We start from the raw sequence: 15401 nt of genomic DNA, 5'->3' as shown, positions 1-15401 counted from the left end.
ATTTAGTTGTAAAGGATTTGTAGCCACCTACCTGGGTGTACTTGCTTTTGTGCAGACGTATATAGAGTTTGGGGAGTTGCTCTAAAAGCCATAAAAACTGGAATCCTCTATAGTAATATCCAAGTGTCTCTGTGTCCAGTCCCTGTGTCCGTGGGATTGCGCTACTGTGCATGTGCCCGACGGACAGCCGTTGGGACTTGGAGGCTCACGTGCGCCGCCGGGACTGTAGGCTCTTGCCGCTCGCTGTGATGGGAGGGATTAACTACGTGAGGCGAAACAGGGTGGCGCTGGGGGAAGACGCGGAGTCCTCCTGGGAGGAGCTGCCGCCGCAGTCACCACCCCCCGCCCGCCAGCACCGGCCGGAGCCCTGGCAGTGCCGCCAACGCCAGTTCGCGGGGGCCAGACATGCTGGGCGCGGGGGGCGGTGCGGGGGCCAGGCCGGCCAACCCCTCCTTCGTCTTCTACATCAGCCCGGAGGAGAGACAGTTGGTCTGAGAGGAAGGGAGTGTGCGCGGGCGGGTGGGGCTGGCTGGCGGCGCGCGGGATGAGGAGGGAATTGGGACTCGGGGGAGAAGGGTTTATTTACACATTCCTGGTAAAATTAAATCGGGAGTCCCTCCAGGGAAATTATGTGTTTCTGTTAATGACCATGATGGTACCAGGGAAGTTCTCAAACAAGACATGATGACAATACACATAGTCCATCACCAATTATAGCTCACTGTTCTAGCACTCGTTAATTTAACGGGCTTCATGATACTAGTTATTACATGTTCTTGCAGCTTGGGAGAATGGGAGAACTTCCCCCACCATGTTGTTCTTTATTGTGTATACGCTCTAATGGCAGTGATATTCTTGGGAAGGCGTATAATAGCATTGGTAATAATAATGGAGCTGTGGCTGAAACCTAGGGAAACCTAAATGGTTTCTTTAAGGAGCTAATCTTGAGAAAGGCACAGGAACATTTTAGTCCCAAATCAGGAAACCCTGAATTAAATTCATGCATCATATAACATAGACTGCGATCCATAGAACTACTTTAGGCAAAGGCTTTTGCATGGCCAGTGGAATTTCTTACTTTTTTGTTTGAACACCTGTTGTATCTGGATTTAAAATTTCCCTCAGCTTCAAAAGTACCTTGGCACGAGACACGAGGCTGCTTCTTGGGGGAAATGAAATGTGTACAAGACAATCCTGACTTTGTCTCTATTCAGAAGCAATTATTTTTTCTTCCTCTATAACAAATATGCTTGTTTATTGAAAGCCAAGCCTAGCCCTTTAGCATTGTGGCTTCAACTTTTGTGTGTTTTAGTACTTAATATTTTGTAAGTTTGTGTTATACTTTCCCCAAAAATAAGACATACCTATAAAAGAAGCCATAGCAGGATTTCTAAGCATTTGCGCAATATAAGCCACACCCCGGAAATAAGACATAGTGATAGGCGCAGTTCTGGAGGGCACCAAGGAAGAGGGGAGGCTGGACTCGTAATTAAAAAATAAGACATCCCCTGAAAATAAGCCATAGTGTGTCTTTTTGAGGAAAACTAAATATAAGACAGTGTCTTATTTCCGGGGAACACTGTAGTAATGCATTGTTTGTTACGTTTGTATCCCCTTTTCTCTCAAGGAGCTCACAGTGGTATTTTGACATCATAGCATTTCCATGAGTTGATTTGGACTGACCTCAGGGTGAATTTGATTTAAATCACAATTTAAATCACTAGTCAGTAAGACTTGATTTAAATAATTTATTTTACAGAAAGACACCCCTGCTGGTATAATCTTAATATTACAACCAGAGGAAGGTTTCATTTTGGGAATAAATTTTTTTATTATGAAATTATTGTGTGGTTTAATAAGTTAACTGTTTATATTTGGACAACTTTTCTGCTGCACTTTATTGGAAGGAGAAAAATAATCATTTCCTTAGTAACAATTTAAACAATTTATTTAACTAAAACAATAACATTATAGTCTATGTATCCATGTTTTTTAACTATTGTGGTTAAACTTTTTTTTTAAAAAAAATCCCAACATAGACTGAGTTTCAGCACAAATGAAAAACTTAAAACAAATCCTTATTTACTGATGAATGCTAGCCTTTGGACTATAATGTAACTTAAATAGAAAACTATCTTTAGAAATATTTTTTCCTCCAAAAAGCATTTTTATTTTAAATATCCAATTTAAATCAAAAAACCCGATTTAAATAAAAATTGATTTTTTTTAAAAAAAATCATTGATTTTTATCCACCCTGGCTGACCTGTATGAATTTTGAAAATTGGGGGGGGGGGCAGAGGAAATGACCGGGGGCCCAGCTAACTTACTGCATGACTGCAAAGGAAGGAGATTGGAGTCATTTGTTGCACCTTAGTTTGGCAGTGTTGTGTAAGGTATTTGGCAGGACCGGAGAATCTGTGGCGCCATAGAAGTTGTTGGACTACAAGTTCCATCATCTCTGACTGTTGACTGTGTTTCTTGGTCTGATAGAAGCTGGAGTTCAACAACATTTGGAGCTCCAAAGTTTCCCCACCACTGGTATATGGCATGTATGATTTGTAGGCTTAAAACTAGCAATTCGAAGCAAGAGATTGCAAAGTACAGTATAAGGAGCAGGAGCTGGAAAAGAGCACAAGGGGAAACAACAAGGCTAAGAATGCCAGGCCTTTGTGAGAGTGCTTAGGGCTATTGTAGATGTGATGCGTCCATCGTTCACATAGTGTAACATAAAACATAAATAGATAAGAAGTAAAGGGCTTGAGGAATCATGTTCACTTACAGTTCTAACATAGGTTGCAGGCTCAAAACAATGGTAAATCATGGTAATGCCTCTTCTAATATAACAAGTGTATTTTTACTTTTCAATGATAGGACTCGCTGATTCTTGAGAAATCTCAGAACTGGAGCTCTCAGAAAATGGACCATATTATGATTTGCTGTGTTTGTCTTGGGGATAATAGTGAAGATGCTGATGAAATAATCCAGTGCGACAATTGTGGAATAACAGTGCATGAAGGTAATTCTATCATTACTTCAATTTGCAACAAATAATGAGGTGAATTTGTTTTCACACAGTGGCAATGGATACAATACTTTCTAAAACTGTTTGGTATTTCTTGACTTTCAGATATGGAAGATTAAATCTGCAACCATGAATTTGCATGCAGTCAAACCTGCTTCATGTTTATGAAAACTCAACTGTTAATTTGTATTTTTCCTTAGTGGAAAACAAATTAAAGCTATAATCCTTATGCCCTTCAGTTCCAGTATATAAAAGCTTCATATATTAAATGGTTTTGCCAATAAGATCTAACCCTGATCTTTTGAATAGAAACAAAGGATTTGTCCAGTGAATCTTTTAAATTCACAAAGGCAGTTGCTCCTCTTAATATAGTGTCATCCATTTAAGAAGTAAATGCTGATAGAAGGCATGCTAATGTATATAGTTTACAGTTGAGTGTGATTGATTTGTTTGTAGTATATTATCATTCAGACTAGTTAAAAGTGAACATAAAAACATCTTGAAATAAAGACACTGGTAGAGGTTAGATCCTATCCCAAATAGTTTGCATAGTGATTTATACTGCATCCATGTGAAGTTAAGGTTCAATTGCTTATCATTCCCAGCCCTAACAGTTTGCCTCAAATCAGATGCATAGACTCTTATTAAATTGGAAAGACATGTTTGGTTGGGACCAGAGATAGGGCTCTTTCTGTGGTCATACTCCGACTCTGGAGCTTCCAGCTAGGGTTGGGGTAGAAAGAGGGGTAGAAAGAGTGTATAAATGTTTTAAATTAATAAATAATTTGGCTGTCTCTCCTCTGGATAATGTGCAAAGAAGCTGTTTTCTTCTTTGGTGTATCACAAAATACAGATGAGCAACTCAAGAAGACAAGCAGATGGGTGTAAATATAAATCAACTCAGTGATAGTACAGTTGCAGATTGCTCATTTTAACTCACAGCCTAAGATACAGTATCCTTTCACATCGTGAAACTTCATAATCAGGGTTTTTGGACAAAGTTGAGAGGTCCGACAGTGTCTGTTGCAGCTTAAAGGATAATATGGATTGGGGTCAAATTGGCAAAATTAGCCTAGACAATGGAGTCTGAATGCAACTCCTTAGATCCCACACTGAAGAGAAGCAAGCAGCAAGCTATTTGCTTCTCTTTAGCTTAACTCTTAAGCTCCAGAAAGCTGAGAACTGGTGCTTTCACTTTGTTCTCTGCTGCCTGGGTTGGAGGCAGCATGAATACAGGGAAGCCCTAAGCCTTGTGTGTTTGGAAGCTCAGTCTAGACTTTCCTTTCTAGGAAATGCTTTCAACCACAATGGGAAGTGATTGTTTCGTTGGTTTAGAACAATGGTTTCCGGCATCAGGAGGTCACCGTATTTTCTTCGTTCAAGACTGAGTGGTGTGCCAGGTTCAGGCACCTGCAGCCACCCTTCTGGATTGGCAGGAGCCACTTCTAAGAGCCCTCAACAGATGCCTGATCGTACTGACCCCTGAGGCTGACACAGTTTTCCAATCTAAATGAATGTTCACTCGTGGTGAAAAAGAAAAGTGTTGGCCGTTGGAATATACTTGTGGGTGGTAAAATCTGCCACCTGCTCCTGATATTCAAAGGCCATACCTTTCTGCACTTTACGGTCCCTCATAATAACAGAGATTTTGCTAGATACATGTCTGGAACATTTTTTCCCCCGTTTTAAGATCTGGGTGACAAAATTCTATCAGTGCTTCAGGAAGATGTTACTTGCTTTAATTGGAAAAAAGTATATTTTATAAAGTGTTCCTGGGATAGATTTGCCCTTCTGTGGATAAATTTAAAAATAAAATCTTAAGCTCTTGCCTGTCACTTTAGATAACTGCTTTTGTGCTAAAATCTCCTAACTGATTTGTAATAGCACAGCACCCCCAGCTGGGGTGTCAGTTCTCCTGATGTACTGATTGCAGCATGTCTAAAGAAAACTGGTACATATCATTGCAGCCAATGTACTTGTGGGTAATTCACTTTCTGGCAATTGTCCTTGCATTGGTTCTATAAATTAAAGATATACTGCAATTTTCCTAAAATATTTTGATATCCCTTTGGCATTGTACACAGTGAAGAATTCACACACTTAAGAGTTGCATGAACGGGTGACTTTTCACCTATAATAAAATAGGTGCACAGTGCAACATTTGTCCATAGTTGAACTTTCAATCAATCTCACTCTTTCTTTGAGTTTTCTACTCACCTGAAGTAAATCTAATTGTTTTCAGTAGGCATTCAATATGTTATCTAGAAATCACCCATATGGTTAAAGTTAAGGTAAAGGACCCCTGGGCAATTAAGTGCAGTCAAAGGCGACTATGGGGTGTGGCGCTCACCTCACGTCAGGGCAAGGGATCTGGCGTTTGTCCACAGACAGTCTTCCAGGTCATGTGGTCAGCATGACTAAACTGCTTCTGGTGCGATGAACGCACAGAAATGAACGCACAGAAATGCCGTTCACCTTCCCGCCGCAGCGGTGCCAGTTATCTTCTTGCACCCCGCTGCGTGGATTCGAACCACCAACTTTCGGATTGGCAAGCCCAAGAGGCACAGTGGTTTAGACCACAGTGCACCCACATCCCAAATCACCCCTATAATAGGTTGTTAAAGCAGAGGATAATCATTGCTTTAAAATACTGCAGTATTTTCTGATGTCTTTTGAATTAATCCTCAATCCTCCTCCAGTAAAGCACAGTCAATTGTACAAATTAACAGAATATGACTTCCTGTCAGAGGGTATATGTAATGCTCCAAAATCAATCAAACAACCTTTGCAAAATGTGACCTAATTAGCCATTTGGTAGTACCTGCAAATTTGTAAAATAAAAATAAAAATGTAGGTTTCATTTGCCGAGGGAACAATCTTCAGAGTTACAGAAAGACAAATCAAAATGCATGGGTGTTTTCTACTTACTGCTTACTAATTAGAAGGCAGCTGCTTTTGGTTTTTTGAGTAGCTACTTCATCCAGAATAGTTGCCCTTATTCTCTCTCTCTGCATAGAGAATGCCCTTATTCTCTCTCTCTGCATAGAGACAACAGTTTTCCAGAAAGCTCATGGTAGTGTAATAGAGCTCTTGTGGCAGGAGAAACTGAAGAACAGGTGTTGCCTCCAAAAACCCTGTAATTGAGACCGTGAACACACATATGTCTAGTTGGCCACCTCCTTCAAAGAGCTCTGTCAGTTTTGCCTTACCTACTGTATAGCTCTAGCACTTACTGTATTGGGAAAATATCTTCATGTGCCCTTGCTTTCCATGTCTTATATTAATTCTTAAATATATCCCTTGATATAACATTTCTTTGATTTAATTCATTCATATTTTCTATCTTCCTAGGTTGTTATGGTGTTGACGGCGAAAGTGATTCTATTATGAGCTCCGCTTCAGAAAACTCCACTGAACCATGGTTCTGTGATGCCTGCAAATGTGGTGTTTCTCCGAGCTGTGAACTCTGCCCCAACCAAGATGGAATCTTCAAGGAGACGGATGCTGGCAGGTTAGTTAAGGGAGCTGTCATCAGAGGGATAGGTCCCTGTAAAGTCAGGCATAACTTCCTTCTTTTTTTCCTTCTTTCCTTGCAATGGTAGATTAGACTATAGCCAGGTTTCTATCGGAGAAACATAGCATTGCTGTTGCTTCTGCAATAGAGGTTTACTAGTATAATTCTGTGAATAAATTCACAGGTTCTGTTGTACCTTAAAGGTTTATGAACTACTCAGGAGGAGGACTAAACAAGCAATTAAATGTTTGGTCAGAACTGTGTACTGTGTTCTAACACACACAGTTTAAAGGATTATAAAATTTTCACTTTGTGACACTGGGTAGTCTTCTCATAGGTTTCTGTCTACTCAGGCATCCCCCCCTTTATTATTTCAATGAGTATACCTACTCTTCCTCTCATGGGAGCCCACTGCAGCTAACAACAAAAACTCATAATCAATATCAATACAAAATATAATTCAACATAAAAGTCAGCATTAAATTATACAAATGAAACTACTCCTCTTACGTTCCAAAGGCTTGCCAGGAAAAAAAGGTCTTAAGATGTTGCCTGAATTAAAATAATTGGGGGACAGATAGATGTTAATAGGAGGTAGTTCCATAACTGGGAAGTTTTATGTTGGGAAGTTGCTTGTTTCAAAAAGTTTGTCTGGAAATATGCCCCATATCAAAACTTTGCAGTCTGTTGTCCCATATTTTTCTTTAAAAAGTATGAAAGTACTTCCAAATTGTAATCTGTTAAGGAATTTTTAGACTGTCATTGAGCTGTTTAAGACACTGGAATATATTTCTTGGTGAGGCATTAACAAGCTTGCCAAACATGACCTGGTGCTTTCAAGCTTAATCGATTTCATTGCTCCTGTTATTAACACAATACCTCTGAAACTCAGCAGGACATTCCACACAGTCAAACTGAGCATGGTTCCATTTGCCCTTTTGTGCTTAGAATAACCTGAATATATTGAATCAGAAGTCCCAGCAATTTTAAACCATTCATAAATTTCTTGTATTCATGGGTTTGTATTTGTCATTTTGAATTTGGCTCTATACTAAACACTTTCTATTGAAATGGATGTTGGCATTTGAAACCACACACAGTAGGCCGTAATTTGAGTGTTTGCATTTAAAAGAACTGCACTCCAAGTTTAAAAATCTTGGCATTTACATCTTGTTCAATTGTCAAGTGTAAGAAAACAACCTATTTTATAAGCTGCCCTGAGGACTTGTTGAAGCCATATTGGCAGACTATACATTAATAAACAAATAAATAAATTGAACCCAGATTATAATGAAGCTAGACTTTCAAAAACTCAGTACTTTATCCAGCTGTGTAGAAGTGCCTTGTAGCAACAACTCTCAAAAACAGGATTCCCCCCTTGCCCCCGTCATAATCATCGTCCCTGCTCTCCCTTAACAGTGAACTTGGGGTGGTATGTACCAATATAAAGCGAATTGAGAAGAATGTATTGGCCTCTTGGTAGCGCACTGAGGTTTACCAAAATAAATAGGTTAAAATCAGATACTTAAAGATACTGTGGAAGTTAAAAACAAACATGGTAAACTTCCAAGACTGCACATGCTCAACAGCCATAGCAGTGGAAGTATAGGTGTGGAAAGTGCATGGCTGGCATGACTCCGAAACAGGAAAGATGGAAGATGCACGGCAATGTTTTGTTTTGAGTCCCACTTGTTCCCTTTATTACTGGACCTGGGAGGTTCCATGCCTATCAATCTGGAGCTCAAACAGGACCACCAAAAATAAGGTAGCAGTTTCTGCATATGCATACTTGACATACTAGGTATGCAGAAGTATATTAGTTGTAAATTAAAAGATATTAAGAAATGACCCTTCAGGAACCTATTGTAAGATGCTTTGTGGGCCTATGAAATGTTGAGGACAGTAGAGCCATGGAGTATTGAGGATTTTGGTTGAGAAAAAGAATAGAAAAGCAGGGAGAGAGTTGGTCTGCTTGAGCTCTAAAACAGGCATCCCCAAACTGTGGCCTTCCAGATGTTTTTGCCTACAACTCACATGATCCCTAGCTAAGAGGACCAGTGGTTGGGGAAGATGGGAATTGTAGTCCAAAACATCTGGAGGGCCGAAGTTTGGGGATGCCTGCTCTAAAAGCTTTTGGTATTCTGGAAGGGGTATTGGAGTTGGAGGGATGTGTGCCATGCAGGTCTTTTGTTTTTTGTTTTTAAAAAACTTTGTGACAGGAACATTTCAGGAGCACTAAAAGGACACCTTCCTCTTTTCTCAGTTCAGGACTGACACAATGGGGAAAGATTTCAGGAAGGTGGGAAAGAAGAAAAAGCTGTCCTTTTTTAGTTCACTCCCCCGCCCCACTGAAACTCCCTTCCTTGGATAAGATCAAAGCAATGTTAGTGATTCTCCCTTCCAAACAGGCTGAACATTTGAACATTCATGCTAAGGGCTGGGAATGTAACACATTTTCTTATGGTTGCCACTTATGTGTACATGATGTCAATGTGGAGTTTTGCAAACGGCTGTCAAATCTCCTGTGATCCCAGGACACCAAATTAATTATGTGCTACAAACATAACGTACTTTCCTTTCTAACTAAAAAATTGTCACAATGTTAAACTAAACCTGTTAATATTCTCTCTCTAATGAGGGATGACTTTATCTGATCTTCCCATTGGAGAGATTGAATAGATAGTGGAATGGTTAATTTGAAACAAATCATCTTTTTCCCCATGTACTCTTTACTTTCCTGAGCACCACTGTGGATATAATGTTTTGCTCTGTATATATGATATGATACTAACTGGGCTAAGACTATTGTCTTTACTTTGCTTCGGCTTTTTCCCTTCCCTTCACCAACATCTGTCATCTTAGCTTGGAGCAAAATGGATGGGGAAGTAACAAGAAAGATTATTCTTCTTTGATTACCCAATTTGTCTTAATTACAAGGTTCTCAAACATGTGCGGCTAAACAAATGAGCAGGAAAACATTTAGGCACTGGTATTAAAAGCAGCTGAAGCCGCCTCAGCTGTGAACTTGACTGACTTCTGTGCTTTTAATAAAGATTCAGGATGGAGTTCATACATAGGTGGTTAAGGAAATGAGACACTTGTGTGCCAATCATACTGAAATGGCAGTTTAAATCTGTAATACTACAGTACTTGTGTGACATGTACTAAAACATTTTGAGAAGGTCAGTATGAAGCAAGCAGCCAGCTGTTGGGTTTATCATAGATAAACTCCTACAGAGTGCAGCAGCATTTAATACACCAGTGGAGCATGAAAAAACTGTGCAAATTAAATTGAGAAGCAGCTGCTTGTTGAAGATGTGTATCTTTATATTGAACTCTGCAGGGTGCAATGGGGAGGTTGCATTAAAACGTACTATCAAAAATCACCAGCCAAAACCTTGGCTTTTTTTAAATAAAAAAAATAGAAGATAATGTGAATAAGAGCAACTATTTTCCTGGTAAAATTGTTACCAGTGCAACACATCAGTGGCATTTCATAAAGAGGGAAACACTCCTAGAATTTCAAAAAACAGAATATCTTTAAGTTGGTGGCTTCAGTATTTGGATCTTTTGGGTAAATTGCTAGATATTTCAGTGTTGCCTAAAACTCAAAACATTGATTAAAAAAAGACTCAGAAGTGACTTCAAATGAGTAAGATCTAAGACGGGGGTAGTCAAAATAATGACTTCTAAATATTTTGGACTGCAATTCCATCAACTCCAGCCAGTACAGTATAGCCAGTGGCCAGGGATGATGGGAATTGTAGTTCAAGGCATTGGAGGGCACCACATTGGCTGCCCCTGGTGTAAGGCCTTCACACTGGAAGTGCAAGACATGTACATAGATCAGAATTGCATTTCCACTTAAGAACAAACTAACAACAATTTTATAATATAATATAAGCAAAGATGTCCAAGCAGCTTCTGCATCTGAAAGATTGCCTTCAGATTCCTATTAAATAATATAGAATATATAACATTCATATCATTAGTACACTTCAGTCTCCCCCTTCTTCCCTCAGGATATCCACCCCAATCCCAATGGACACATCCTGGTAAAATTTTACTGATCAGCTATTGTAGGGGATGTGGGAATAAATTCTCTGCTGAGCTGTGCATTTGTAAATTTTCTGAAAGTGCTAAGCTAGCACAGGGTTAATAAATACCTATTTTGCGCAGATTTCCCCAACCAGGTGCAGATATAATATGAAAGCCGGCTGTATAGGATGGCACTACGGTATATAGGGTTTCTCCACCATTGACTGGCTAAAACAGTAGGGAGACTATCACAGGGTCTTAATTCAGCCTAATCTGTTCAAAGGGGAGTTGTGAAATATTTTTGAAGTACATATTAATTAATTGTTGTTACAAAAAAAATACATTCCTGTGCTATCATTTAGTTGTTTCAAAACCATGGTGACTTAATGTTTTAGTATTTGTAAAAGGTCCCATTAACATCTGGGTCACCTAAACTGTTCTTTCCCTGTCTGTAATTTTTTTAGTGCTCAGCTATGAACAGTAAATGCTTTCCTCTTTTGTTATAGATGGGTCCACATTGTTTGTGCACTCTATGTTCCAGGAGTAGCATTTGGAGATATTGACAAACTGCGGCCGGTTACTCTTACAGAAATGAACTATTCCAAATATGGTGCTAAGGTAACATTCAAATAGATATATTTTGGGGATAATTTATATGATTGTAGCTTGTTTTTTGTTTGTTTTCTTTTCAGTTCATTACAACTGAACGCTCAAAACGTAGCTCAGTTGGTTAGAGCATGGTGCTGATAATGTCAAGGTTGCAGGTTTAATCCTCATAAGGGACAGCTAGGGGGGGGGGTGGACTAGAACAGTGTTTCTCAACCTTTTTTGGGCCAAGGCACACTTGTTCCATGAAAAAAATCTCGAGGCACACCACCATTAAAAAAGTTAAAAAATTTAACTCTGTTTCCCTCTGGGGGGGGGAGAGGTTCCCTACCCTCTCACCTGGGTTGGGGGGTGGCGAGGGGCCCTCTCCTCCCTATCTTTCCCTTTTTCCTTTCTTCTCTTCCCTACTCCTCCTTGGGGGTGGTTGTTTCGGCGGCGGCAACGGCGCCAGCGGAATCGGGGCGTCCCTTGGCTCCCGGTGCCCCGGTTCTCCACGTGGCTCCCCGATGCGGTGATCCGCCACCTGGGGGGGCCTCCCTCCTTTTCCTCTTCTCCTGGGGCGGCTGGGGTGGCGACGGCTGCGGCGACGAGGCAGGGCCGTCGCGTGGTGGGAGGTCCCGGGCTTCGGAGCTCTTCCCGGCCGCAGGCCAGGCGCCTTTGGGTTAGGTCCGGCGGGCTCGCGGGGGGGGGGCTTTAGCGGCTCCCCGCTTGATCCGCCGGGCGATTCCGACGCCCACGCGGCTGCCGTGGTGTCTGCGGCCGCGGCGGTGTCCGCAGCCCAGCGATTGTTCTCGGGCCTTGAGGCCCAGGGGTCCGTCCATCCTCCGGCCGGGCGCTTTTGGTGTTGCTCCGGTGGGGTCGCTGGGGGGGGGCCTCCAGTGGCTCCCCGGTCGATCCGCCGGGTTCGCTTGGCGCCCGCGTACCGGCGGCGGCGGTTCCGGCGGTCCGGAGGCTAGGCTGGTGGCACGGGCACGCTGGTCGCTCTCAGGAGCTTCGCGCTGCCGTGCTGCGCGCCATCTTGCCTCGCCGGAAGTCCGTCAGCGCTATATCGCCCTTCTTGTCGCTGCACGTCACGGCACACCAGCCAGCGTCTCGCGGCACACTAGTGTGCCGCGGAACAGCGGTTGAGAAACGCTGGACTAGAACATCCTCAGGGCCCCTTCCAACTCTATAATCTGGTTATAATGAAGATTATTATATATAGTCTCATTTTTCTTATGAACTCTCATTGGATAGGAACTATGCAACTAATTCCACAGGACTATGGCTTGTAATTTTACACTGGGCTTTAGTTATAAAAGTACTAATAACAGGGCAGTCAAGTAAATGCAAGGCAGCTCAATTAATCCTCTACTGTAAAGATTTAGCCATCAGGCAAAATAATATTGATCTGAGAATATATGAGATTTCAAACAGTTAATCCTCGAGTGAATTCTTGAGAGGCCTTCCCTCATCCCCAACCAGAATGTTCAAACGTGACTCACTGAAGATCACACTTTCAACTCTTGTCTTGATGTTAAACTTTTAAATGGTATATCAGACGTAATAAAAGGGTTTGTTTCTTTTTTGGACATCTATTTCAGTATGTACGTTGTTGCGGTCTGTGGACTGGTATGCATTACTTGGCTTTAAGTGTGTATCACTTATTGCAACCTGCCTTGGCATTTCAAAAGATGGGATGGAATGTCTTAAATATGCAAATACTCCACTCTAATAAGCATATATAGTTATGGATATGGTAATTTACATGAAAACTATTGCTGACAGTAAGGAAAAGTTTTAGTTAGGGTTGAATGTATCGTCTTATATATACTTCTGTTTACGTTTTATTCCTTTTCTCATTCCCTTTTTTTCTTTCTTGCCTTCTGTAAAATATATAGTACATTTTAAGGTACTGTATAAAGGTAATACTTTTGTAATGTTCTCTCTCTCATTGATTTGCTACAGGAATGCAGTTTTTGTGAAGATCCTCGTTTTGCCAGAACTGGCGTTTGTATTAGTTGTGATGCTGGGATGTGCCGAGCATATTTCCATGTGACGTGCGCTCAGAAGGAAGGCCTGTTGTCAGAAGCAGCAGCTGAAGAGGTATGATAATATTCTGCATTAGTGAAAATAACCCAGGTGACTTTTGTTATGACTAAAACTTCAAATTGATGTGTTAAAATATCTAAGAAATATTTGAGTTGATTGCCTTACTTAATAACAATAATAATAATTTATTATTTATACCCCACCCACCTGGCTGGGTTTACTTAATTATTGATTGCTTCAGCTTTCCTGTGTTGGGTTGCAGGAGCGGTATTTTGTACCTTCCCCTCTTTTTCTTTTAACCTTTTCCCTTGAAACATGTAGACATTTTTGGCAGGAATCATCTCTTGGATCCATTCCATACTAGAAAGATGAATATGTGTGGGGAGAGTGATTATGATCTTCAGTTCCCTTCCATCTCAATGACTTTCTAATCATACATGGTTCAGATCCACCAGCAATCCACCATTTTTGTCGGATTATTTTTTCCAAGATTATCTGTCAAGCATTTCTCCTGTGCATCACCTTTGTTGATGTATACTGCAGCATTTGGAAACAAAAGCAAGTTGTGTGGCAGTGCAAAACTTGCTTAGTTGTTTGAATGAGCAGAAGGAAACAAACACGCTCTTCAATATATGCATGAAAATATTTTCCCCGTTCTATACAGTATTCATATATGTAATTGCTTTCTACATTAAAGCCTTTGGAAAATGGCACACAGAAATAGCTGCTTGATATTTAGTCTTTTAGCCCCTTTGGAAATGAGATTAAACTTGAAAGTTTACCTCTAACATTTACATAGATTGTAGTGATAACCCTTATGAGTAGCTAAACAATTAAAACTAACGTTTTTTTAATATGTAGATAAACATGTGACTATTTAATTTGTCAACTTTGCACTGAGTTTAAAAAGCTGAATCAAAACAAGTGTTTCATATTCTTTGTAGTGATGTTATGTTGATCTGGCTTTGGTTGGTTAAAATACCTTAAAAGCCATTAGAATCATTTTTTTCAGACCCCACCTAACAAAATTGTGGAATATATCTATATATATATATATTTAAAAAACCATCCTATTTATTTATCCTATTCATTTACTTCAGAATACTTTTAGGCTGTCTTTTTTTTGGGGGGGGACCTCTCAAGGTGGCTTACATAATGGCAATTTAAAATTACATGATAAAATATAATTAAAATACTGCTTTTCCTGGCTGACAAACTATTTTCTTTCATGAGCTTTTGCCTTCTTCATTTTTATTTTAATTGGAACAGGAGATTGCAGATCCCTTTTTTGCTTACTGCAAGCAACATGCAGACAGGATGGATAGAAAGTGGAAGCGCAAGAACTATTTGGCTTTGCAATCTTATTGCAAAATGTCTTTGCAGGAGAGAGAGAAACAACTGTCACCAGAAGCTCAGGTAGTATACCCAAGCCAAGTTGGTATTTGTGTTTAATATAGCATAATAGCATAACTAATAGAGACCCAGGTGGCGCTGTGGTTAAACCACTGAGCCTAGGACTTGCTGATCAGAAGGTCGGCGCTTCGAATCCCTGTGACAGGGTGAGCTCCCGTTGCTTGGTCCCAGCTCCTGCCAACCTAGCAGTTCGAAAGCACGTCAAAATGCAAGTAGATAAATAGGAACCGCTACAGCAGGAAGGTAAACAGCGTTTCTATGTGCTGCTCTGGTTTGCCAGAAGCGGCTTTGTCATGCTGGCCACATGACCTGGAAGCTATACGCCGGCTCCCTCGGCCAATAATGCGAGATGAGCGCGCAACCCCAGAGTCGGTCACGACTGGACCTAATGGTCAGGGGTCCCTTTACCTTTATAGCATACTAAATGAGAAAGATCAGGGCAGAGGAGAAATGCTGGAATTGTTGTGACTGCAAGTGAAAATGCATATAGTTGTAAATAGTATGAAATGTCTGAGAATCACTATTCACCTGCTTGCAAATAATCTAAACTCAGGTGTATAAGCATGTGTATCTCTCCCAGCTGCATGATATCTCTGTGACCCCACCTTTCCTCCAGCTCAGTAAATCTAACCCAGGCATCCCCAAACTGCAGCCCTCCAGAAGTTTTGGCCTACAACTCCCATGATCCCTAGCTAGCAGGACCAGTGGTCAGGGAAGATGGGAATTGTAGTTGAAAACATCTGGAGGTCCGAAGTTTGGGGATGCCTGATCTAACC

At 40.9% G+C, this 15401-nt stretch overlaps 1 protein-coding gene across 6 annotated transcripts in view; it reads left to right on the top strand.

Moving 5' to 3' along the window:
• The window catches only part of PHF14 (PHD finger protein 14), a 131895-nt gene that overhangs the window by 14310 nt on the left and 102184 nt on the right, over nt 1-15401 (top strand). For all 6 annotated transcript variants that reach the window (XM_035130109.2, XM_035130112.2, XM_035130110.2 and 3 more), the window contains exons 4-8: nt 2873-3017; nt 6375-6534; nt 11082-11193; nt 13129-13266; nt 14482-14628. In XM_035130109.2, the coding sequence (XP_034986000.1) occupies nt 2873-3017; nt 6375-6534; nt 11082-11193; nt 13129-13266; nt 14482-14628 (702 nt within the window). The remainder of the gene's footprint in view (nt 1-2872; nt 3018-6374; nt 6535-11081; nt 11194-13128; nt 13267-14481; nt 14629-15401) is intronic.

This window comes from Zootoca vivipara, chromosome 12 (assembly GCF_963506605.1).
Source record: "Zootoca vivipara chromosome 12, rZooViv1.1, whole genome shotgun sequence".
In the NCBI taxonomy this organism is placed as follows: domain Eukaryota; kingdom Metazoa; phylum Chordata; class Lepidosauria; order Squamata; family Lacertidae; genus Zootoca; species Zootoca vivipara.
The sequence above is the reverse complement of the archived record's forward strand: the minus strand, read 5'-3'. Positions and strand labels throughout refer to the sequence as shown.